Source organism: Charadrius vociferus, unplaced genomic scaffold (assembly GCF_000708025.1).
Source record: "Charadrius vociferus isolate BGI_N301 unplaced genomic scaffold, ASM70802v2 scaffold195, whole genome shotgun sequence".
Classification (NCBI taxonomy): domain Eukaryota; kingdom Metazoa; phylum Chordata; class Aves; order Charadriiformes; family Charadriidae; genus Charadrius; species Charadrius vociferus.
Window position 1 is genome coordinate 2,491,887 of NW_009648539.1, and position 26,500 is coordinate 2,518,386.

A 26,500-nucleotide genomic window follows, 5' to 3' on the forward strand; every position below is an offset into this window, starting at 1 on the left:
CTGCTCCTAGATTCCCAAATTTTCCATCATCTGACATCACCAATGCTTATAAATATCTAAAGGGCAGGCGTCAAGAGGATGCAGCCAGGCTCTTTTCAGCGGTACCCAGTGACAGGACAAGGGGCAACAGGCACAAACTGGAACACAGGAAATTCCGTCTCAACATGAGAAAAAACTTCTTTACTTTGAGGGTGGCAGAGCACTGGCACAGGCTGCCCAGAGAGGTGGCAGAGTCTCCTTCTCTGGAGCTGTTCAAAACCCACCTGGATGCTTTCCTCTCCAACCTGCTCTGGGTGACCCTGCTCTGGCGGGGGGGTTGGACTGGATGATCTCTGAAGGTCCCTTCCAACCCTGACCATTCTGTGATTCTGTGGTTCTGTGAAATCCTAGTCCTGTATTACTCTTGGTGAAGGAGTTTCACTTGTTCTAAGTAGAGCTCCCTCTTGGTTATTTTGATGTGACATTTATAATCCAAAGCCAATTAACTCTTTCTCCCCCAATTTCAATGTAGGAGCCTCTGCACTGGCAATGGTATTAAAGATTTCTGTGCTTAAGTAAGGTGAAGGGAAATTAAATTATCAGTCATACTACCTGCATGTCCATCTACCTATAGATACCTTTTTCCATTATTACTAGCAGCAAATTAAGGCTGCAAACACCAGTCACATCTAAACATGTGGGGAAAGCTGGTGACAAAGTGGGTGCAAAGATAGACCTTCACTTATTGAGCCTAAGCAGAAGAGATCTCATTTTCTTTATGCTTACCTCATCTGTGACATCCTAGTGTGCCTCTACACCTCTGTCACTGACTGCGTGCTAAGCAAAGGCCGTGCAGCAGTGCCACTTGAGAGCAGCTGGAGATCGCTGTTCTCACCTGGGTACCACTGAATGTGGGTATGACCAAGAAAGTTTCGGGGTGTGAGGCATGTTCAGTTTCCAGTGTGGTGGTTTCCAATACCCATCCGAAGTGAGAACACGAGCTGCAGTTGCCTGGTCGTGTTACTGGGCTCAGAGGTGACAAACCTTACAGAAAGATCTCCTCCTGCCCCGCGCAACTTTTTGCTGCTCCAGTTCACGCTTTGCAGAATCAGTGCCTGAAGGAGCACATAAGGCAGTGAATAAGTTGAGGCCTGGACACGCTATCTCTGGGCATCACGCAGAGCGTGCACATCCGCTCTTCGCTCTGCCAGGACAGGGCAACAGAGAGCGTCCTTTCCTGGGCGTGAGATTTGTGTCTGCTCAGCCTCTGAACAGCCAGGCAGGAGGCACTGAGCTATGCACTGAGTAAATCTGAGAAAGTATCTCGTGGTCTTGTGTCAGAGTAGTAAGAAAGGGCTTACACAACCTGATAAGCCTGCAATAGTAGCTGACAGGACGAGAAATTGGGTTAGAAGACCCAGGAACACACAGCTATAGTCCAAACTCCATCTGGACATAGAGAAGATAAAAGCTTTGAAGTGTTTTTCTTCAGGGACTGGGAAGAACTTAATTTATTCTCTTGCAAAAAATGCTACAAAAGAATGCCAAGGATCAGTCTGCATTATCCTCCTCCCTCCTTTCCCTCCCAGAGAGGTCCACCTCCCACGGGGCTGGGAGAGGAGCCAGGACCTGGTTAGTGCGGGTGTGAAGGGTAACGTTGGACTTCATTATTGCTTGGGAGACAGTAACTAGGTGAGCTTCTCAGCCCAGCCACAAAACTCGTCTGAACAGAAGCCTGTCCCCAGGGTGGGGAAATTGTACTTTGTGTTGCCCAGTCCAACCAGATACCCTAAAAGTTACTGCTAAGAAAAAGAAATCATGCCTGATGCACCTAAGTGTTGTATTTCACCTGTCAGAGCAATGCTAATCAAAACATAAAACCTGACAAGTCCTGAAAACTCCTCATTATGTATAAGTCGATTAAGGCATTGAGCAGATGCAAAGGGAATGTGAATCGCTTGAACTCCCATGCTATCAACCCAGAAACACTGACAGAGCTTGGTGCCAGGTCTTGAACCAGTTGACAGGCAATAATAAGGAATAATCTAGCTCCGCTGCCACCTTTCAAGGCTGATGACCTAATGAACTCCAGGAGTGTAGTTTAAGGATAAGGATGTCTTCCTAAACAGAACAAGATGAGAATGAGCAGCGCGGAAACAGCTGCAAAACCAAATCCCAGTGATATAGTGGGAACAGCTGGCTAAAGAAGCAGGTATCACTAAAATATTTTGAGGTCTGCAAACACTGGCCTTCCAACTGAAAGCTTACTTGCTACAAAACTATGCATAGCACTAATTTCCAAAAATTCATGTAAGGTGGTGGGTTCATGGGCTTTTAGAAGCATTAGCTTCCGACTGTAAGGGTGCAATGATCCTGGTGTTCATCTGGGAGTGAGGAGAGATTTCATGCATGTGTTGTTTTCTGCATGGCAGAACACCGTCACAGAAGAAAAAGTTCAGAGAATGAAGGAGCAATTCATGTCTGCCTACGACGTCACCACAGATGGACGCTTGCAAATCCAAGAGGTACCTCTCCCCAGCTCCATCCCGGGATTTCTTTTACAGAAGGAGGGAGAATTAGGACCTAGAGCAGACTTGGTAGGTATGGTAGATAGAGCCTGGGTGGGGAGGAGGTGAGTCATGGAGTGCTACATTAGCCAGATCTCTTGGTTTAGGGTTTATTTCCAAGGCAACAACATGCCCAGCTTTTATTGCCCATATTGAGTCAGCAGCCACCCAAGTTTTTTCATACCTTTACTTTCATGGTTTGGGTTTGTTTGGGGAGTTTTTATGCTTTTTTTTTTTTTTTTTTTCCAGCTTGCAAATATGATCTTGCCGGTTGATGAGAACTTTCTGCTGCTTTTCCGACGGGAAACTCCCTTGGACAACAGTGTGGAATTCATGCGGGTCTGTATCTCCACATTGTCTTTTCCCCTTGCACACCTATAGCTTCTTCAATATGCACACTTCCACCCTCTGTAGAACACAGCATGGGAAATACGTGGTTATTGTGGAAGCAAAACACGTTTTGACCTGTTCAGGTAGAGAAGGTTATATCGTTTTACCCTCATGCGTTATCCTGGCAGGGTGTACAGTAGAAATATCCATAAGCTGGGCCAACTGAGAAGCAAAAAACCCATAAGGTTTCCTTAACCATGCCCAATCTCTCTCTCCACTCTCTGCCCCTGAGTATCCCAGCACAAAATATCAATTTTTCCAAGACTGCTTGCAGTTAGTTTTATTTCACGCCCAAAGTGGGGACTTCCACAGATCAGTGGCGAGTTGTGTATGGACTTGACTTTTACTCATAAGAGAAGCTGCATGTACAAATTAGGTAAGAAACACAGAGGGGTTTCTTAGTCTTCTTCCTTTTATAGACAGTGTGTCTGCATTAAATATGTGATAGCGGCACGTACATGTACAGCATCCAAGTGAAAGTAAAAGCTATTGTGTGGAAAGTTTATTTTATTTCTTTTACAATTAATTAAATATTGAATAATACAACAGCTTTCTTGTTATGGAAGTTCTGATTTGAATTTGTACGATCTATCACCCAAGCAGATATTAACTGCAATATTTATGTGGTCATATCAATCTATCTCCATTCAGATCTGGCGCAGTTACGATGCTGATAGCAGTGGATTTATTTCAGCTGGCGAGCTCAAAGTAAGTTAATTCTAACAAGTCTCTTTGGGCTTGATCTACAGCTCACTGATGTCAACGGGAGCCTTTCTGTCGGCTTTACCAATTTGCTGCCTTTTGTGTGGTTGACGAATGGCCTTTCTCGGTTGTTCACGGCGAGTTTAAGAACTGGGGACCCTCCAACCTTCTGGCATGGCTGCAGGGACCCTGCAGGGAAGGAGGATGCTCTTCTGTTTCCCTTGCTGTCCTGCTTCCCCCTCGCCCTGTCCCATTGACCCCACTTGTCTCAGTGCCCCCCGAGCACCCAAGGAGCCCCCCAAGCATGCCTTAACTTGGTTTTGCATATGTACCTCTCCCAGCTAAACAGAGCCAAAGCCATTGTGCTTTATTAATGGGATCTCTTCCCAAGCCTGCAGATTTTCTGAGCGCTGGTTTCTTTTTAAAGCTCAGGCTGTTGAGGCAGAAGCCTGTTCAGGAACCGTAACTCAAACACTCTGAGCCAGCCGGGCACAGAAGACTGTCCCTGGGCTGCAGACCCTGCACTGACCTCTCGGCGTGTGGCTCCAGCCTGTGCCCCAGTGAAGACGTAAAAGGATGCTTAAGTGTTTTGCTGAATGGCAAATATTTTGATTTGAGATCAGTTAACAAATATTGCAGGACTTAGTGTCATCTTTTGCTTATTTTGTGAGTTAATTATGACCTGTTCCAGTATGCCTGCTCTGGGTAAATTTGGTTATTTTCTAGTTTATTTGAAAAAATATGTTTCAACTAAAAGCCCATGAACTTTATGTGAAATTGCAGATGCTAGTACTAATCAGGAATGTGAAATTAGTTTCATGTAACCCTGCTGAGTTTAGATTGAATTTCTTACTGTTATTTCTTTAATTTACTCTAAGGAGAAATATTTGTCTCTTTTCTTACTGCAGGATTTCCTGCGAGATCTCTTTTTGCAGCATAACAAGATGGTTGCTGAAGTAAAGCTGGAAGAATATACTGATACTATGGTAAGAAAAGACAGTGTTGATATAGTTTAGATTATAGTACTGCCTAAAAATCTCCTTCAGGGTCAATGTCCGTAGGGCCATAAATGCCCTCTGAAAAGGTGTACCTTCTCCAAGAGATCCCTGTGGAGAGTTGGCACATGCTGCTGCTGTTTCTTTGCACTGCACTGGACATCAGCTGTGAACAGCATTTCCATATATTTTTGCTTTGAGTTGAACTGTTTATTATGAGAAAATAGCTCAACTTTGCGCCGGAGCAAACAGAGCCCTAAATCCATTTGAGAACAGTAGTTGAGGTCCGTTCTTTTTCAGGGTACGTTCAGCCTCAGCCAGATCTCCAGCTCCTTCCCTCCCTCCCTCCTAGCAAATCCTTTTGCTCCCAAGACACGTAGGTATCCGGCTCTTCTGCTCTGCAGAGCCCAGCAAGCCTTGTTGGCTCCCTGCTGCTTCCCTGAAAGGCTGGGAGGTTGAAAGCTTCAACTCTTCCCCTGCCTTATCACAATATAGTTTTTATCCCGCAATCAGCAACATAATATTTGGTGTAAGTTTAGCATCAGTCACCTGGATTTGAGAGCAACTTATTATAGCTAACCATCTGAAAACAAGAAAAGGAAAAAAATAAAAGCTCATTTCCGATCTCATTCTCAAGGGCATCATTTGAGTTCCACTAGCAAATATCTACCATTGCAATTTTCTAAATTATTTTCAGATGGGACTGCCTTGATTCTTGGCACAAAATTTGTGTTTGTACCTGAAGAACAGTTTGGTATACAAGCAAACAAGGAACTGCCTCCATATTTTGCAATACTGTGTTACATATGCATGATGCATCTGTGCCCAGAAATGTGAGTCTTTAAAGCAGAATGAAAAAACCCCGTACCATAACAGAAGAGTGTGGACTTTTCTTCGTATTTATAGGACAGTGAAGGGAGAAGAATCCAAGATACAGAAATAATTTTCCAACTGGCAGAGCTTGAAAACAATAAAACCCCATAAACTACAGCTAGAACAAAAACCTTGCTGGTAGTGCTTGCAGGTAGCAAATAGCTTTTGTGCCGCTCCATTAAGGTTTCCATCCCCAGTGGCTAATCTCTGATCAGGTGCTGGGGAATAGGCGATCCTTTCCTCCAACTTCTTTCCCTTTCCAATAATTTCCCAAGAAACATCTGCGATTCCTCCTGCCCCTACACAGCTAGATATCAATGCAGCCTGGGGCTGACAGCCAGGAGGTCTGGTTTCTATTCTCATGTTTTTTTATAGATTGGCTTTGTATCTTTGGAGAGGCAGTTTAGTCTCTATGCTACAGGATAAGCTTTGATCGGGGAAAAGGGATGCTTTGTATATCTGGGGAAATCTACGGTCTGAAATGCAAACCTGGCTTGTGAGGACAAAAGTTTGCAAAGCCACAATGCCAAAAGAATCAGGGATGTTAATGGTTATAAGAAAATGAGGATATGACAGATGATTTTTTTTTCCTTGTGATTCTTTGCTATAAACCGAAGATCGAGGAAGTCTACAAACACACTTGATCCCAAGAGCTAAGGCAGGATCTGAAATTACAACATGCGTAATCTTACCCTATGATATCCTGTGGTAAAATAGAGGACATGAATTCTGTACATCACAGGAAAGTATCCACATGGACAGTGTCTCTATGGTAGCAGATGGGCTGCTCAAAGTGATTGCATGGGAACTTATCTGAAGTAGGAGGGCAAAATTACAAGGGGGGGAAAAAGATTCAGTCTTACATTTGCAGTGCTGGATTAAAAAGGGACTTGAGGAGCCAAGAGCAAAGGTATGATGTCAAGATCCAGGGCAATGAGAGCTCTTTGCTTTCTCTCTTTGCTTTCCATGTGGAGTGGGGGGCTGCTGAAGTGCGGACTCCTGGTGGGGCTCTGCCACCATCGCCACTCTCCAGGAAAACAGGGGAACAGTGGCCCTTACATTTCATTCCTGAGGCTTTCATGGACTTTCTGTTGTATCATTAGCAACCCGCAGCACCAATCCCTTTACTGCAGATTGGAAATACTTATATTCTCTCTCCTATTGCTTTGCTCCCACTCTTTTCTCCTTTAGAGCACAAGGTCTTTGGGACAAGGAGTTTTTTCTTCTGCACATAGATACAGGGTCTCTCAGGTGGCCCATCTATCCTACTCAGGGCTTTCAAATACCACTGTAATAACATCCAGTTGAAATAAGCTGTGTCCCAAGGAGCTGTAAAGCCATCTGTCTCCACAGGACTTTGCAGATCTCTGCCCTCTTTTCTGTACATCCACAGCAGGCTGCACGCATCTTAAGCAGCTACTGATATACTGAGTGGATCCTAGAGCCTTCTGGAGATGGGGATAAATGGGAAAAGATAGAAGCTATCATTTTAAAGAAGCTAGCCCAGGCATGAGGAAAAAAAGCAATTTATGATTTTATGCTGGGTATTTGCAGCTTTAGCTTGTGAGAAGTGTGAGCAGATATACCGACCAGGGCATGCTAAATACTTGCCACTTATGCTGCTATGAACGATCTTATACCACATTAAAAAAAGCTGGGATGAGGGAGAAAGTATTTCTTTTGGAAGAGATCTGCTGTTTCCAGAAAGGAACATCACTTTATCAGGTTGCTTAGAAGCCATTTCTTAAGAGGCTATTCTGTTTCCTTGTGACCTTGACAGCCTCTCTTCAGAGAACACTGATATAGATCAGGGATTTGATGAACGCTTGGAAAGAAAACAGGTAATGAACGCGTTGGCATTGCTCAAGCCCCGTGAGTCTGCTAAATCAAATCTTAAAGAGCACTAAAGCCACTGGGGAAAGTCACGAAAGAAGAACATTTGAATTCTCAAGACTCCTCATGAGGGAATTGAAGTAGCAACCCTGTACTGAGGAAGCCCCCTTGCAGGCAGAGTTCTTGTTAGTTTTCATGCCTACGTATATATATCTGTTTGTATTAATAGTCATTAAGTGTGTATTAATATTTATCTACGTGCACCCACTTGCATGAGGAGATACATAGTCATGTGCGGTTCTGAGCCCTTGAAAACAATCTGTGGGTTTGTCCTCTTCCCATGGGCATAGAGCAGGAGCTGTTGGGAGGGAGCAGGTGCTCGAAGGCAGAAGTGAAGTATTGCTCTGAGCCTCTCTGGTCCGTAAGAAGATGCCCCAGGTGTCCTGCAATGTGTGCTCCGGGAGACAGGGTGGGCATAGCTGAAAATGGAGTTTTTTTAAGAGCATGGTGAGAATATTCTGCCTTCCTGAAGTGACACGAGCCGTAGAAATGAAAGTTTGTCCCCTTACTGCTTCATGGTGAGAAGGAGTCTGTGGAGGATGACAGCAGTACTAACAACCTGTCCCCATCCTCCCCACTTCTCCTCAGCCCCCAGAGTCAAGCTGTTATTAGGCTTTGGGGTCCTGGTGAAGTTTCAGCCCACGAACACCCAGCTCACACGTGCATTTGACAACATTTTGCCATGAGTGACGACAGCTTCCATACCTGTGCATGCACATAGCTGTGTACTTAGGCAAAATATTGTAAATGAATACGAACCATATTTAAGATATAGTTTTTGATGAAATTAAGTATTCAGGGAACTGGGGTTGTTTAGCCTGGAGAAAAGGAGGCTGAGGGGAGATCTTATCGTTCTCTACAACTACCTGAAAGGAGGTTGTGGTGAGGTGGGGGTCAGTCTCTTCTCCCAAGTAACAGGTGACAGGACAAGAAAATGGCCTCAAGTTGCACCAGGAGGTATTTAGATTGGATATCACTAAAAAATTACTCACCAAAAGGATTGTCAAGCATTGGAACAAGCTGCCCGGGGAAGTGGTTGAGTGACCATACCTGGGGGTTTTTAAAAGGCAGGAAGTTATAGTGCTGAGGAACATGGTTTAGTGGTGGATTTGGCTGTGTTAGGTTTATGGTTGGACTCAATGATTTTAAAGGTCTTTTACAACCTAAATGATCCTATGATTCTGTGATCCTTTTTTGTTCTGTAAGAACAAAATTCCCGCTTAGCTTCTCCATCTTGGCATATATTATTACCTTGTTCATAGAAACACTTATAGTTCATCGCTCCCCAGATAACAGCACACTACTCTACTTTGTAATCCCAGTGTCCGCAAGCCACATGCAGGGAAAGCTCATTACTGAGGCAAACTTCAGCAAATTAAATGATATATACTGCTGAAACAGTTGCACATGTAACACTAGCATTCACTTTTTGTGTTGTCTTATGTCGATAATGTCAGACTGAGCATACAAATGTCCTTTAATTTGAGCATTATTATATTTTAGCAAAATGTAAAGGGTGCCCCCCCCAAGCCAGCATGCCATCTTTGCCCACCACCAGCTAAAATTCTAGAGAAGCAATAATGTAAGTGCAGCGACTTATATTTCAACAAGCATTGGTCATGAACTACATGCTACTGCAGCATTTGAAAATCAGTAGATGGAGACGGCAGAGGATGAACTCTTAGTCCCAGAGAAGTCACTATAGAAACCCTCCCAGCCATAACGATGCCTGGGGTTTGCTGGGCTCATCTGCAATGGTTCTCCTGGGGACTGAGCTTCATGCCCTGAGCATGCCAGCCTGCAGCCGGCCAGCTGAGGGCTCCTCATCTTCTCAGTGCAAAGGGGAACAGGCTGACTTCTCCCTCAAGATGGTCTGTGTCCACTGAAGGCTCAGTGTGGTCACTTCTTTGGCTGTGAAAGCCTGTCTGTCTGCCTGTGCTCAGTGTCAATGCCAGTGTACTTATGTAGGGAAATAAAAGTCAGGTGATTTAGCCCCTTAACAACTTACTGGCCAAGCTAGCTTATCCGTGTTAATGAAGTCTCTTATGAACACCAAAGAAATGGTGTAATAATGGGTAGACAAATGTTTGTTGCGTTGACAAAAGCCTAAACAGAGTTTGTTGCATTTGTTAACACGCTGAGCAAACTTCCCAAAGCCCCTGAAAGATGATAGGAGTAGAGTATGGACTGCTTGTCTACAGGAGCAGGCTTTGTACATCCCTTCTCCCGGTAGTGGTCCATGATGGCCTCCCTCCCAGGTGGCTCCGTAAGGATGCCATGACCCCCAAGGGACTTCATCTCCAGTGATGCACTGACACTGCAACCATCACATCTCCTAACCCCAGCCACCGCTATGGGAGCCCCCCCCATCCCTTGGGAGCTTCCTCCTGGCTTTGTGTGGTTGTGATTCTTCTCCTTGCTTTATTGTGTGTGATACAGAGAGGACCCACACAGCTGATTGATAAACACAATGGAGGGAACTCTGCCTCCCATATCCCTTCTAGACTTAATCCTGTTGGTGCTCTCACCTCCAGTATTGCACCACACTTGCTGTAGCATAAGCCAGGGGAAGCAGAAAATCCCATTTAAGATCCAACTTAATTTCTGAAGATCAAACCCAACAGAACTCAGGAGCCTGCAGGCTTTTGAAAAGCCCAGCAGATAATGCCTTGGTCTTTTAGGAACCAAAACATCCTTAGAAATCCTGTGCTAAATGACTCTAGATTACACAGGCAATCTGGTCGGGCAGAGCACTGTTTTTGTGCAGAGGGTAACTTGCTGGTCACAGGGCCCTTGTTTCGCTCTGCAAAAGCCTTTGTGCCCTTATGCTTCCCCAAGGAAAGAAGCCGTAGTCAGTCCTGCAGCTCGGGCACGTGCCTGTCTTTTTATACTCTCACTAGCTTTTGTACTCACTGGCCAAGTTGAGTTACAGCTGTCGGGTATAGATGCCCCCAATATATATATTTGTGAGAGCGGGAGGTCAGGCAAGAGCAAACTCTTCTCGTGTCCCACCTGAGGGGTAAAACACTTTATTACACACAGAGAACCAGAACCAGAGAAGGTTTAAAAGCAGGCTTTAGTGACTCTGTTGATCATAGAACTTTATTTTGGTTGTTTACTTCTCTCCTTATTTCTGTCACGGAATTCTGTCACGGAAAAATAATCATATTGCTTTTCAAAGCACACGTGTCTTTGTCATATCCTAGTGTTTCAGTGGCCTTCTTTACAACACCAGACCAGGAAAGCAGAGATATTTCCTTTGCTGAATTCAAAGCCAATGGCAGTTTTGATTTTGCACTTAAAAAAAACAAGACGTAACTACTCTTATTTTGCAAATCCAGCTCTTACTTATGCTCTCAGAGTGCATGGACTACATTCAAACAAACAGAACTAAGACTTCCCTGATGCATTGCCATTAAAATGTCAGTGAATTAATTTGTGCAAACACTTTAAAACACGGGGTAGCTTGACAGTAAAATAAATGCATCATTTTATAAAGCATACTGCTGGATGCAACAAAGCTTTTAGTAAAACTGAGTGCTGTTTAAACATGCCAGACCTTATCCTTAACCACATTGAGATGTTTCATATCAGCCTGGCAGCATAAATATACCTTTCGAGAGTGTAAACTGAAAATCCATCAAGTTTAACATATCAAGATGGTGTGTAAAGGCAAAAGTTTAAATTAGAAACAATCTCATAATGATTCCAAATATCTACTTCTCCCATGATGTATGCTTTGTCATATGGGATGGGTACCCTCTGTCGTTCTTTGTGTACTTATGTACACAATTAGCAGATCAGATCAATGCTTGAAATTTGAAAGTTTCATTAATAAACATTTCCCTGGGCTTTTCCCAAGTAATGCAGCCCAAGATTGCCATGTAGCGGGTATGCATGAGCACCAGTTGTCCAGATAACAGGATTAGGTCTATCTTGTTAGCTGTGGTGCCTGAACTAATTCAGTGAACACTATTCCATCTTCCCTACATGTTTTCCATCTTTCATGTGGAAGTTACTAGAAAAGAATTAGCTCAGCTTGGCTCTTCCAGCCAGACTTCCGTTTTCTTTCTGTTGACTGGTACGGGCAATCAAAATATTGCACATGTTTGAACATTTTATTCAGGATATTTGTTGCAGAAAAAGGCAAAACAATTTGAAAACACAAAGATTCTCTCTTGTTATTGCAAAAGCAGAGCAGGAGGTCAGAGAGGGGAGCTGGTTAGCTGTAAGTAGACATGATCAACCACTGAAATTTTAATGTTAAGCTCAAAGGTAGGGTGCAAATGAAGCAAATTGACGGGGCGTGTTGCTTTTCATTGAGCATTCCACTAAGGAAAGTACTATCTCTGCAGTTAAATGTGTTTTAATGGGGTCTGTGCTACTGCTGGTATATTGTAAAGGGTTCAGAAATGGATAGAGTTGAAAACCACCAGCTCAGAAAATGGATAATGAAGCAGAAAGGCTTTCACATCTAAACCATCACCTCTAATTTAGCCTGTTTCATTAAGGGTGCACAAAGCTCTTCAGCCTCCTGGCTAATTGCAACTTCTGAAACTGTGAAAACATGCTGCACCCACCAAGTAGAGCAGATGCAAGGCAGGAGGGGCATTCAAGTCCCAAGACAAGAACAGCAATGCTAGGGTGCTTATTTATTTATTCTGTGGAAAAGGAGATAAGACTTGAGATGTTTCACTGAAAAAGAGACTCGTGGCTTGTCTCAGACAGGCCTACATGAAATGAAAAAGGGGCCCTGAGTCTGCCTCTTGGGCTGGGAACCACCAGGTCTGTCCTGGTCCATGAAGCTACCACCACGGTCTACATTTATAAGTGTTTATCGGTGAGTTTGTACAGAGGTCAAGAACTTGTGGTCATGGAGTAGAACTTCTCTGAAAAGCTCTGTGTGTTTGCTTTCCTGAGGCATCACAGAGGGGAAAACATCTGAATCAGAAACTTAGGCTGAAAGATTGGCTTTTAGTCTCAAGAGAGTAATTCTGAGATGCACAGAGAATTGGAGAAAATAAAAAACACTTTCAGGAACTCAGAAATGTGTATGAGAATCTGGGTGAAGTTCAAAGACTGCTAAAGACAGTACATTTTAATGTGTTTTGGTAAGGACATTGTATCTTAGCGTGAAGAAAAGACTAGCGCATTCAGCCAGAGCTGCCCTGCCCCAGGCAGCAGAGTCCCTGAGAGCTTCACCCCATACTTCCCAGCCAAACGTTGTCCTCTGCCACCACGCCAGGCATGACACTTTACGGTGACTTCTTACGGACTGTGTGGGTGCACCTTGGTAGCCTCAAAGGAGGGATTTAGAGCAACATTTTCAAAAGCACTGAAGTTACTGCAGAGCCTAGGGACTGTGGTATTCCCACCACCCTAATTTTGGTACTTTCTCTAGCTGGCTAAATAGGGGTTGTCTCCATAAGCTTTCTTTACAGACTATTTTTCAGAGTAATAGCATAAGCAGGATGTTGCAAAGCCACCTGCAGTGGAGAGTCTGCTAAAGTGAGCCAGTAAGGGTATTGCCCTCTCTCCTCATACAACAAGCAAAACCAGATTATGTCCCATTTGGAGAGAGGCTTTTAAAATCTTATCTGGGATGATTTACTTCTAGAAGGAACAAAACCATTTTCTATTGCCTGCAGAATAACTCCTTTATCAACCAGGAACTGAAAGCTGAGGTTTGTCTCTCTGATGGCAGTGGGAGTCTGTCATTGTGAGGACATTTCTCACGTTGGTGGCACCAGTGGAAGCAGTTCCTGCTACCATCCCTGCCTTCAGCCTTGTCCAGTTGTGGCCCCAGCAGAGACCAGGGAAAAGTCCCATATTGCAGGGGGATAACTGATGGGGCAGGATAGAAGAAGTTAGATAAGCTGGAGAGGGACAACTTGGACTGACACAGTGTGAGAGAAGTCCTCAGGATGGCTCAGCAGCTTTATTCATCTCTTCAGCTCGAGGGCTACGGCAGATTCTTCTGTCATTTAGTGGATCTGTACAGAGTACATGCTCAGCAGAGGCCAGTGAAATCAGAAAGCAGCTTTCCTTGTGCCACTGAACACCTGCATGGCTCTCAGGATGTGATTTTTCCCAAAGACATCAATGTGTGCCTTCAATCATTCATAGCAGTTTTATACTATCTTTCAGTGGGAGGAAAAGTGAGACCCTACTGAGTGCTCTTCAAAAATCCTATCCAATCCTCAGTAGTGTAAATCACACAGAATAATTAATGGAATAAAATCCTGCTGCAAAACCTTACCCAAACACAGTGCAATAAAGGGCTACCATAGGCTCACCATCCTCAGTGTAGATGCCTGCCCTCGAGCAAGGGGCAGGGAGGAGGCAGCGCTGACAAAACAGGCATCACATTTATGCAAGGGGTCCCTGTGAGATTACAGCTCTCCAAATAATATCTCTCCTCGTGCACATGTCAGGGTCTGCCCCAGTTTCACATGCCGTGGGACTCCTACATGGTCAGGCTGTGTCATAGAGGATGGTCCTCTCCCTCTAAGCCACCTGAGATGGGGACTGGTACGGGCCTCCTCCAGCAGGTGTGCAATTAATTACACCAAAGATTTGTAGTGACCTGGTTACTTATGACCATTAAATACACAAATGAGATTGACGAAGGTAAGATTAAAGCATATTCCATTACTGAGCATCTGACAAAGAATGGCAACTCATCTTAGTAAAATATTAATCTTCCCCCCCCACACACACACAATGCAGAATATATTTTTACTAGAAATTTGAGCCATGAGTTATTCAGGTTTGCAACTCATTAGACGTCTCCCCCTCTTTACCTGTAACAGACTCTTATTTGTGCCTTGCAGAGAAACACAGTATCACAATAAATAAACAAATTAATAAAATCTGGTGGTGACTCATCGAAAAGATCTTATTAAGGGAAATAGAATATTTAGGAAAGGCTAACTTTTGTATTCACACAGATTAACCTCTTGACGTTGGCAGCCTGGATAACCTTCACAGTCTTACTGCTTTCCAATGTCAGGCTTTGAGCCAAGCAAAGCCCACTGGCTTTATCAGCGTAAAACCCTAACTTGAGTGTCTATCAGAAGGTGACATTTGCACCTCAGCTGCTTGGTAGCCATGGCAACAGTAAAAGATAAGGATGGAGCCGGGATAGAAGTGTTTAGAAGTCCCCCTCCCTTTTTTGGCATTTTTTCAAGGGCTGTGGCAAGGCAGTATTTAGTTTTAGTATTTGATTGCTTGGGTTGTCGCTGTCAGAAAGCAGGAGGGGTTTGCTATGCTCTTGTGCCATCCTTGCTCTTGGTGCTAGCAGTGGACACCGTGCTGCCTGCAGTTTGGGCAAGGACCCTGAGCAAGCAGAGGTGAGGGCACAGGGCAGAGAAAAATGTATGTTGGCTTTCTTGTATGTGTGTTCTCCTCATGGCCTGTCTATCTTATCTTCTGTCTTCTTGATTTTTAGATGAAAATCTTTGACAAAAACAAAGATGGACGGCTGGACCTGAATGACCTGGCAAGGTAAGCTTTAGTAATATCGATGGGGTTTTTCTGCTTGCAGTGGCAGATCCAGGCAAGATGATGATCTCCCTCTGGGGATGTGCATTTGAATCCTACCTCCTTTCAAATTAAATCAGGTACTCTGATGTAGGTATCCCAGGTCTCTAATGCATGATCCCCATCGCAATAGAATCGTAGAATTGTCTAGGTTGGAAGGGACCTTTGACATCATCGAGTCCAACCATCAACCTAACACTGCCAAAACCACCACTAAACCATATCCCTAAGCACCACGTCTACCCGTCTTTTAAATACCTCCAGGGATAGCAACGCCACCACTTCCCTGAACAGCCTGGTCCAATGTTTGATAACCCTTTTAATGGAGAAATTTTCTCAATATCCAATCTAAACCTCCCCTGCTGTAACTTGAGGCCATTTCCTCTTGTTCTAAAGTAGTCCGAGAACCTAGAGCCTCTGAGCAGTGCCAGGACCTGTTTGTGCATCACCAACATGCTCTGGCATGATCTGTGCTACCTCTGCGATGCTCCTCAGGAGGTGACAAAGCAGCCAGTGGCACCACTTCTCCAAAAGAAGGAGGGCAGTTCCCTTCAGCGGGTCACAGGTGTGCATTTACTTCACATCATCATGCTCAGCAGGGATTGCAAAGAATTTTTGCTGCTTGTTTGAGGAATAAAGGTGCCACCACCAAGGAGCTCACCAGTGGCAGTAAGAAAGGATTTGGAGAGACAAGGTGAAGACACTTGTAAATGAAGCTGGGGACTCGGTCACGGGTCTCTGTCTCTATGCTGTCCTTGATACCTCACAGGCTTTTATATGATTTTCACTGCATACAGATAGCGAGCGCGCCTATCTCTGTAAATGTATGTGCAATGACTGGCTGGGGCTTTAAACGTGCAGCAGGTACAGCCTTAAAACAGTGGTGTGGGGGATGAGAGGAGAGAGGTGATGGTTTGCCACTGTTACTTTGTGGTTGGGGTCACGACAAACGCTGGCACAACTAACTGCAGTGCACGTGGCAGTTTGCTTTGATCACTGAATGTATGAAGAGAATGGAGAATGTCTAAAGGGGGTTGCTGTCGCATTTTCCTCTTAAATATGGTTCCCTTACTGCCCCCTTGCCCCATGCCAGCTGAGGCTCCTCTCTGGTCTGAGCACGTTTCTCACACCCCAAACCCTTCAGCGTGCAGACACAGCTCAGCACAATCGGTGTCGCAGGCTCTAAAAACCACGGGGTTAGCAGAGCAGCTGGAGAGAGAAAAGCTTTTATCAGTGCTGTGAGGGGCTTTGGGAGAGAGGAGGGGAAAGGAGAGGAATTTGGGAAGTCTTGGTGCTCATGCCAGTATTACTTTGTCCTTTACTTTTACGACCGCCAATTCTCCCTCCAACAGAGAGCGACAAATTACTCTTTCCTTTAACACAGCACAGCAATCCATTTACGAGGAATGATTGTCTGGTAGCTCTCGCTTCAGAGGCTGACCACCTCCTTTGCTCTGGACCACCAGAAGTGCTCTGGGAGAAGCAATGGTGCTGAGAAACAGGTTTGCAGTGAGCCAAAGGGTGCCTGCCGTTCCCCGTCAGACAGGCAGTGAGGCATGCGTTCCTGGAATAGCCCTCCGTAAATAACCCCACAGGCGATTTTCTTTTTTTAAAGGCCTATAATCTAAAATCTCTTTACTTTACGAACCAGAAGAGTTCGGAATAGTTTGCATGCAGATGATGAAGCTGAAAGATTGTGATTTAAATCTCTCTATTCAGGATTCTGGCGCTCCAGGAAAATTTCCTTCTTCAATTTAAAATGGATGTAAGTAGTGCTATTTTTTGATGTCTCCTGTCTCTCTTGAGAGAGACAGGAGAGAATCCTGTCTCTCTCAGCTAAGATAACCTGGGCCCAAACTTGAATCTTTTCTGTTTTTCTTTTTCATTTTCTTGTCCTGTCTGCATGCAGGCTTGCAGCACGGAAGAAAGGAGGAGAGATTTTGAGAAGATCTTTGCACACTACGATGTTGTGAGTCCCCGAGGCCCTTCCTTTGCAGTCTTTAAATGACATGGATTTAGGATACGCTGCTCAGATGTCTTTCTCCCGCTGGGTGCTATGGGGGTCACTCAGAAGCTGCAGCTGTGCCCAAGCCCATGGGCCAGAGTGTCCCAGGCACCAGGGTGGGGGGGTAAGGTGGGGGATAGAGGCGAGTGATGCTCAGAGACTTCGTGGCCAAGGACCCATTTTTCCTTTCTCCATCGCACTGCTGCATTAGCTTGTATCTCCCTGCAGGCCGTAGAGGGGATGGTGGCTTTAAGTCTAACGGTCTCTGGCAGTTTGAGACCTACATCACCACCTTGAAACATAAAACCTCTTCCAGTACTGAAACAAGGGTTATTTAGGGAGTCTGGTCCAGGATGGACATGACCTCCTAACTGCTTGTTAGAAATCAGCAATTCAGTGGCACTTCTGACAGTCACACAATTCATTCAGGGTGGTGACCAGCAAGCCTCACAAAATGGTGGGAGAGGTTGCTACTGTTTGAGGTGAACCTGTTTGAGATTTGGGAAAAAGGAAGGCATCTTAAGCTCAGTGACTGGGTGGACCTACTGACCAGAAAACATTGTCATGTTTTTGACTTACGGGATGTTTCTTCCATCTTTCAGAGTAAAACAGGAGCACTTGAAGGCCCAGAAGTGGATGGGTTTGTCAAAGACATGATGGAACTGGTGAAGGTAGCTTCATGGCTCTTTTTATTTATTAGTATCCTATATTTCCAAGAGGAAGGTGCTTGATTTGGAAAAGTTATGTAGATAGAGAGGCTAGTAAGAAGATAGAATCAAATCTCACTTTGGCCAGCAGCAGAAATGAATGTCATGGTCTCAGCATTTCACTGTAGAGCATTTCACCATATCACAGAAATTCTGCCTGACAAATTAATACAGCTTCACTCAGCAACTGTATTTAAGAAAGGTCCATTCTAGCTCGTACTCTGAATTAGGTAGAAGTTACAGCACCACAAACTGTGTTGACGTGGATCAGTCACCAGAAGTTCTTTCTTCTGTTTTCACTGTGGATATGATCCTCACTGGTGTGACCTCGTGGTTCATTAGCTCATCACAAGGCTACACTTGAAAATGACTTGAGCTCTACCTCTAATCAAGAATACCATGCCCAGCGTGTCACCAGTTTCTTACAGGCAGCAGAGTCCATCTGCATTGGATTACCTTGAGTTTCTAGATGCAGTCCAAGATATAGTTTTTGATCCAAATATAGTCTGGTCTTTGGTTCCTTCTGAGCCTGCGCTGCTGCATTTCCACACGATGCGTCCTGATACAGGGATGCCTGCGCTCCCATGTCCGCTTAGCAGAGAGCCAAGACTGCAGCTGCGTGCTGATGGCTGCGTGTGTATTTATGTTACAGCCGTGTGGCATGTAGGGAAGGGTGCGATGACAGCAGGAGATTGGATTTGTGCATGTGTGTCCAAAGGAGGGAACGCTGTGCTTTCCCTAAGGGCCTTCATCAGCATTGTCCCTGGGCACCATAAGCTGTGCATGTGAATTGGATGTCCTGAGGAAGTGGGAAGCAGCAGTGGTCCAGCATTAGGAGCACACAGAAAGAGTGTTGCCTGTGAAGTATGCCTTTAGCATTCATTCAATACACTAAGGGTATTTTTAAATTGCTGGCTAGCCTGTAAAATAGTAGCCTGCTGACAGAAATGCCACATTGCTCTTCATGTAGCAGGTTTGAGAGAGGAAACCAGATGACAGCACAGGTCCGGTAAGCAATGATCTGTATTGCACATCTTTCTGCAGACTTTTGTTTGGTATGGGTCAGATATTGATGGCCTTGACTAAGCACAAAAATCATGTTGCAATTCCACACAGTTACTCACAGTCCCACACCCCTTCTGCTTTTGCAAGGCGCCTCTTCCCCATTACTCTGTTCATTTCCCCACCTCGTAGGAATTGATGTGGAGTCAGGCTGTTTGGTCACTCCTCCTTGGGTGGATTTCCCAGCCATTGCATGGCCTGCTGCTTTACAGGGCTGGGGAAATCCAGAGCTGTTTTCTCTCTCAGCAGTGTTTTTCTATTTTGCCTGCAGCCCAGCATTAGCGGGGTGGACCTGGACAAGTTCCGCCAGATCCTGCTCAACCACTGCGACGTGAACAAGGATGGGAAAATTCAGAAATCTGAACTGGCTTTGTGTCTTGGGCTTAAAATGAACCCGTAACCAGGAGAGTGCTTGTGGTTGTGTTCCATTTGTGAGATTTGCCTGCTGCTCCTCGTAGAAGTGTGTCCGTGCTGCTGGGCGAGCGGTGGGGAGCAGGGGCACCAGGTGAAGATGTGGTAGTGGGACCTGCATGGAGGGCCTCCCCGCTCCGCCATTCCCTTTGTGGTCTTCACTCACTGCCGCCGCTTGTGGGTCCCCTTAGCAATGTCTCTGCCCACGAGCACAGCAGCTGCTCAGAAAAAGGGTTGCTGTTCTCCTCCTGCCCCCACGAAATGCTGCCCTGCCTGTCCCCTAGGATAGAAAATCTCCTTAAAAATGTCCCGTCAGTGCTCTCAGAGTGCAGCTACTAGGTGCTTCTGGTGGTCGCCTTATGTGTGAAGTCGTTATGCTGGTGAGCGTGGCGCTTCGTCTGTGCATGTAAAGTATTGGATGGATGACAGTGTATTTGTGCAGAAATAAAAAATGGCAGTTACAGAAATTCAGTAAGATTGGAGTTTATGTCTTATGTGTGGAAAGCCATCTGCTGCAGGCTGGCAGACCATACGTAGTAGCCATTTTATGTAAAACGCATCAAATGGCAAGAGGTTTTGTGATGCCTATCAGCTGTGGAGTTTAAATCTGCCAGGAAATGAAACATGGTAGATCCTTCCCACAGGGAAACCACAGACACCAGGAAATAATATTACCTCTGGGATGCAGCTGCGGAGTAACATCACTTCTGCAGGAGGCCTTTCTTCCAACCCAAACTGAAATAATATACAAGGTTTCTATAAACTGAAAAACTGGAAGCACAGAAGCTTAATGAGAGCAAAGCTCTTAAGCGCATTCTTATTTTTTTAAATCTGTAGGAGTTAGTAAATATTTGTAACCTTTATTGAAATTGCTCCTCTACTCCACTCTTGTGAGACCCCACCTGGAGTACTGTATCCAGCTCTGGAGCCCCCAACATAAGAAGGACATGGACCTGCTGGAAAGTGTCCAGAGGAGAGCCACGAGGATGATCTGAGGGCTGGAGCACCTCTTCTATGAGGAGAGGCTGAGAGAGTTGGGGCTGTTCAGCCTGGAGAAGAGAAGGCTCCAGGGAGATCTTATTGTGGCCTTCCAGTACCAAAAGGGGGCCTACAGGAGAGGTGGGGAAGGACTTTTTACTAGGGCATGTAGTGATAGGATGAGGGGGAATGGCTTTAAACTGGAAGAGGGCAGGTTTAGGTTAAACATGAGGAAGAAGTTTTTCACTTTGAGGGTTGTAGGGCACTGGAACGGGTTGCCCCAAGAGGTTGTTGAGGCCCCATCCCTGGAGGTGCTCAAGGCCAGGCTGGATGTAATTAAAGCTCCCTATCACTCCCTGGCCGTAATTGTAATCCTGGAGCCTAATGGCAGCAGCATCATTTGTGCCACATATTTCCCTATTCCAAAGGTTTTGACTGCATATTCAGAAAGTGCCACACCTATGCTATCATGCACACATAATTCTTAATTTCCAATGGGAAAACTGTGGAGGAAGGATCGTTGGCAAAACTCCCACACATTTCAGCATTTCTGTCTCCTACAGATGAGAGACCCAGATTTGACAGTAGAAATGTCTTTCTGGTTACATTCTTTGCGCAAGGCAGTACAATGAAACACTCCCTTTATACTCAATTTTATAAAAATTAATCAGAAATTACCTTCAGTCAACACAAATAGAGATGGAAATGCTGATTCAATAAAGCACTTAAGAACATACACAACTTTATGCTCATTTTCTGTTTTCACTGATGATGAGCTCACAGACCAAAGAAGTGCTACATGTGTGTTTCACCCCAGCATGAAACTATGACTTTAAACTCTGAAACTGCTTTTTAGCACCTTGGCAGCAACATAAATCACAACTGCAATGACAGAACATTGCAATGGTACAGAAAAATGATAAACAAGGAATCAGGCCTTCGCAGCAACTCCCCGGAGCCATCAGGGATGCCCTTTTACTCATGATGCTCGCTTCCATCTGAGGGAAGAGCTGTGGTCAGGAGTGCATGACAACAGATAGGAGGCAGCAGAGAAATCCCATGCACCGCTGTTTATCGGACATGCTTTATCGGCATCCTGAAGCATCTGCAACAAATATGGTGGGGCACACCACCATCCATCTTTTCATCATACCTCCAATAGCATGTGACTTACCAGCCTAAATAATTACACCTTCAGGTATATTCCTCTATTTTTCTTTCTTCTTTCAGCCTTTATATTGTTCTCATTGCTATTACTATTTTCTTAAACTACAGTTTCCATTACTTTGGACATGGGAGAAATTTCTATACCATCCTCTACAACATATTTCCACTTGTAGATATATGCTATTTGTATTTTTCGATAACAGGTCCATTCTGTTTCACCCCTATTTAAGCCTATTGATGTCAGTAGAACTTTTTCTCATTTATTAAAGTACAAATTCAAGAATATCCTGCCCTGCCTCACCAAAAATACAGCAACTTTTAACATAAAATAAAAATAATCTTTTAAAGACTATACAACGACAGCTCTTATTTCAAGAATTATACACTACTTCATCCATCTTTATTGAAACCTTATGCTTTTCACATCCTCTACAGCCAATAGGTTTTTTAAAACAGACAATAAGCAGTAATGAATTTGACATGTCAGTGACACAATGTGTTTTGCTTCTTTTGTACTAATTTGTGATTAGTTTTTAAATACTGAGTTTGCTGAAGCCATCCTCTCTGCAAGTTCGTGCAACTAGTTTTCTTAGCTTGAAGTAAGTGAGTGAATAGCCTTCAGTAAGTGAGTTTAAAAGAGCATTTTACAAAACATTAGCAAAAAGTAATTGGGGATGGTAGATGAAAAGTTTACAGATAGAACTCAGAAGAGGGGTATTTTTATGTTGAGGGTTTTTTTATCATTATTATTTAGTTCTGTATTCCCATGAGGATGTTTTTTTGTGTCCAGAGCAGTGACTGGAGAGGAGGAAAACAGGCATGCATGCTGTCTTGTTTGCAGGGACCATAGGGGAGAGCCATATCCCAGTGGGACTCCAACCCAAGTGAGCTCCAGGTCCCCTATAAGCAAAACAAAATGTCAGGAGATGCAGTGGGATTCAAGCCCACGTTACAAAGGTCAGCGAGGCAATTATTAACGAACCATGGTCTTACAACCCTCTAGCCTCTAAAAGTCAATGTTGATGCAGGAGGCAGGCATTTTGAGACTTCCCATGGAGAAGACATGTTCCTTGCTTGCAGAGATTTTATTTATTTTTTAATTATTATTTTCACTTCAATAAGGAATGATCTGGAAGGCCCTTTGGTCTCAGGCTCTGGTGATTTAATCCCTTTAAGCTGCTATAGATACATAGATAGACAACGCATTTTGATGAAGCATAGCTATTGGCCATTTTGCAAAATTGAAGCGTACTTTAATGTGCAGTGTGGAGTCTTATGTACCAAAACATGAGAAACTATTTCACATTTGAATGGTTACATGAAAATAGCTGGTTTGCGTTAATTATATGAAAACAACTTGCCTACAAAACCAAAATCATTTATACACCATGATGCCTTCTGGGCTGTAAATATATTGAAGATATGCGAGGAAAGTTTGGGGCTGTTCGATCAGTGCATCTTCTGCCAACAAAATTCTGTGGATATCACATTATTTAGGAGCCTGCATCTTGGTAGCTAGAATTTGAATGCAGAAAGTGAATCAAAATGTTTGCCAACATGTTTTCCCTTGGTATGTTCATGTTTTTCTCTAGAAAACTGGGATTAAGGGATTCACAGTTTTTTATTTATTCATAGTATGTAAATCTCAAATCAATTTTAGTGGACTTATATCATCATATTTAACAGGTATAATTCTAAAAGACATTTAGCTACCACAAGCGTAGCAGTCAATATGCACAGTGCTCCCAAATGTGTCATTTTAAGGTTGTTTTTTTGCCTTTGTTTGTTTAATTGACAAACTGCTGGATCTGGAAATCAACGTGTGAATTTCCTCAAAGCAAAGCTGTTCCTTTGCCTCCCTCTTCTCTGTGAGTTATCAGAAATCTTGCCCTGGACTCCTGTCATGCTCCTTGCTCGGCTCAGCCCCTCTCAGTTTTGTCACTTGACATAGTTTTTTCTGGATGACTTGTCATGACAACTTTGTTCAGGAGACACTGACAGCTTCAGTTGACTGTGTAGAACTGATACCCGTGAAAAATGAACATTTATGGGTCTTTTTAACTCAAATCCATCCCTCATTGAACTTCATTGGTTTCACTGGAAATGGTGTTACAGAGGCGCAGTCTTTCCTCCCATCATTTTGAACCTCAACAAGCTGCTTGCTTATCCCGAACCGTCACCATGGAAATCTACCACTGGAGACCCCCAATTTCCTGAGCCAGCCTCACAATCCCAAATTGCTCACATGCCAGCTTGTCCTTTGGTCTGTGCATATTTTTTCCCCAGAATAAGGAATGCAAATAACACACGCTGGCCTCATTGCCCAGTCTGAACACACTCTAGCAATCTCCCATCACTGACACCCAAACTGGAACCAGATGAGATGTTTACAAATCATAACATTTAAGTTTCACTGGTGCTTTATTTTCAGATTTTCAGTAAAATAATTCTCTCCCTTTGTTCTCACAATGTTGCTTTTAATAACATGGGTGAAGCTGCCCACACGTCTTGCAGAAACTGCTTTTTATTCCCACTGAAAGTTAAGAATTGAGCATCAGCCCAAAAGAAGGGCTCAGAGCATAGGAAACCAGCACAATATTTTGATTAATCTGATTTCCTGTTTGTGTGGCAAGAGAACAGTGCCAATATTAATGAAAACAATTGTGACTAATGCAGCCCATAAGACTATCAGAGAATCATCTGCCACCTTATAATAGGAACCCATCACGAGAAACACCTTAATTACAGCTATTATCTCTTAAAATGGCTGGGTAACTCTTACATTAATCTGATTTAAAACAGAAAGTTGCTGTTACGTAGTGAGATGTTAAATGGGGCTTTGCTGTGTAATTGCATGGGGTAAAGTAACTATGAAAGTAATTTTTGTATGAGGACCACACTGACGGCTAATGCAAAGCTCCCATTTTCTGGCTCGTCGTTGCACCTGTATTTTCATTAATTCCATGGAGAATTGCATCTCATTTTAAGGAAGATTTGCACGTGGGAAAAGGGGTGGGGGGAAGAGTGGCAGTTACGACCATTATGAGAGAAAAATAAGGGAACCATTTGCCTAATGCCAACAGACATCTACAGGGAGCTCCCACTGGGTCCTAGAGGTAAAACCAGTTCCCTGCCCTCTCTTTCTTAGCTGGGCAGCACCAATTTTCACGAGTTCATCCCATGGTGACGTGTCCTGCTGCCCATCTGCCCTATGCTCAGCCTTTATGCTGGCTTCAGGTTTGTTCCTTTTCATTTCCTGTTCTCCAAAAAAAGGCTGCTATGCTGGGAACTTTGCATGGGTGATGGGAGAACTGGAGGGATATCTCTGCCCAGGAAAACTGGCTGGCGCGATGGCACACACAGTGTGGACAAATGCGCAGGCTGCATCTCTGGCATCAACTGGCATCTCTTTACATAAGCCACTTAAGGAAAAAATGAATTTGATTGCATTTGATGGAGACACCACAGCCCACGAGAACTATTATTATTAGGCAGCATGGCTGGAGAACAGGTATCTGCCCCAGGCTGGGAGAGACCTGTTTTGGGGTCCCCTCTCTGCCCAGCATCATGGCTGTGAAACTCAAATGATTTCAACCTGCTCAGTGTTACCAGAGGAAGATTTCTGTTGTGGATGACGAGAGCACATAACCACATGCTGAAAATTAGCCATCTTGGTTTGGAAGTATACTTTCAAGGGATATAGTAACAATAATGGTCATTACATTCCCAAATAAAGGACAGCTAAAGGTGCCAGTGCCCACATGCAGTGTGAGGGACTGCATGGGCCATACTTTATGGTGAACCTGGTCGCCCCTTTGAGGTCCTCTTGCACCTGACCCCAGTAACAAAGCTCAGGGAAGGGTCTCCAGCTGTCAGGGGGGAATACAGGGAATTTAAGCCCTGAATTAAATTTAAATCCAGCTGCAGCCTGCATCCCTGCACAGTAATGTTTGTACCAACTCTCCATGGGTCTGCTTTGTAAACTAATCAACACCAGAGCATAAACAGAGAGACAAAGGTCATCGCTTGTGGGGTCTGAAGAAATCACCCTTCCTGCACTTCTCTGTGAAGTGGGAAATGGGTTTTAATGCTGCTGCGCAGACAGAAGCTGCATGAGGTGGCCACGAAGCTGAGTCCTCTGCCCTCAAGCTGCCACCATCCAGCAGAGCCCCCTTGGCTCCGAGGGAGCCGGGCCAGCTCAGGACAGCAGGAGATGTGTCCGTGGCTCCATTACGAGACAGCTTTAAAGCTTTTAAAGCTGGAGGTTTCCAAATTAAGTAGTGCCAGCGCTAGAAAGTGTCTGCATCAAAGCTTGCTTAAGTTGGCACCACAGTCGAATACCTCTAGCACTGAGGGAGGCCGCTATTAGGACTGTGTCTGCTTTATACGAATAAAGGGCCGTAACACAGTTCTCGAGGGGTTTCTTGCAGCTGCTAAGCAGAGTATGTTCTCACTTTTTTGATTCCTTGCAAAGTCTCATGTAAGACATGACTCCTAATGCCTCACAGAGAGGAAGATGGAGAAGAGAGATGCACTCAGAAATCCCATTTAGGTGGCTGTTTGAGCAGATTGCTGTCATCTGTCACTTTGGCTAACATTTCTCTAACTTTGATGGCACAGCCAAACACAGTTTTTATTTACTGTTGTTAATCCTTAGGAAATGGGTTCATTTCTCCGGTAGGTAAAAACGGGGAGCCAGCAGACTGCCAGGGTTTTCTGTGCCAATGGAGGTGAGGATGTGCCTGGAGAAATCATGTTTTTTCATTGAGGATCTAGGCAGGAGCCTGGAGGAATGTAGCGTCTGTGGCTTAGGTGAGCCCTGCTTCAGCTGGCAGATGGAGCGAGGGCAGCCGGGTGCTGCGGCTTAGGGCAAGAGCAGCGACTTCTTCAGACACGTTAACCAGATCATTGGGAAACCCATGAAGGCACACAGAGTTCAGGCCAATCCATTTTTTTACATCTTCCTGCAAACGGAGAGCATTGCACGCGACAGCTCAGATGACACGCGGTGCTTGCCAAAGCACCACAATAACTTGATTGTTTGCCTGAGACTTAATTAATGAGCTTGTCAAAGCCAACTGTTTCCTTCTTCCTGATGAGTAAATGTGCACAGGAGCACGGGCATGAGTTTGGGATGTTTCCTCGTCATTAAGCTGAGAGTGATCTGCTCCGGTTTGGGCTATGTAGAAGATCATAAACAAATCAATAGATACTTCCATTTTTATCATA

At 44.5% G+C, this 26,500-nt stretch overlaps 1 protein-coding gene across 1 annotated transcript; it reads left to right on the forward strand.

The window, feature by feature from the left end:
- The first annotated feature begins 2,412 nt into the window (after window positions 1–2,412).
- On the forward strand, window positions 2,413–19,208 carry SCGN (secretagogin, EF-hand calcium binding protein). The gene is made up of 9 exons (XM_009885880.1): window positions 2,413–2,504; window positions 2,796–2,885; window positions 3,588–3,644; window positions 4,547–4,624; window positions 14,850–14,905; window positions 16,661–16,706; window positions 16,851–16,910; window positions 17,549–17,617; window positions 18,987–19,208. Exons 1-9 carry the CDS (start codon window positions 2,442–2,444, stop codon window positions 19,113–19,115), a joined length of 648 nt encoding a protein of 215 aa, XP_009884182.1. The 5' UTR covers window positions 2,413–2,441; the 3' UTR covers window positions 19,116–19,208.
- The last annotated feature ends 7,292 nt before the right edge of the window (window positions 19,209–26,500 follow it).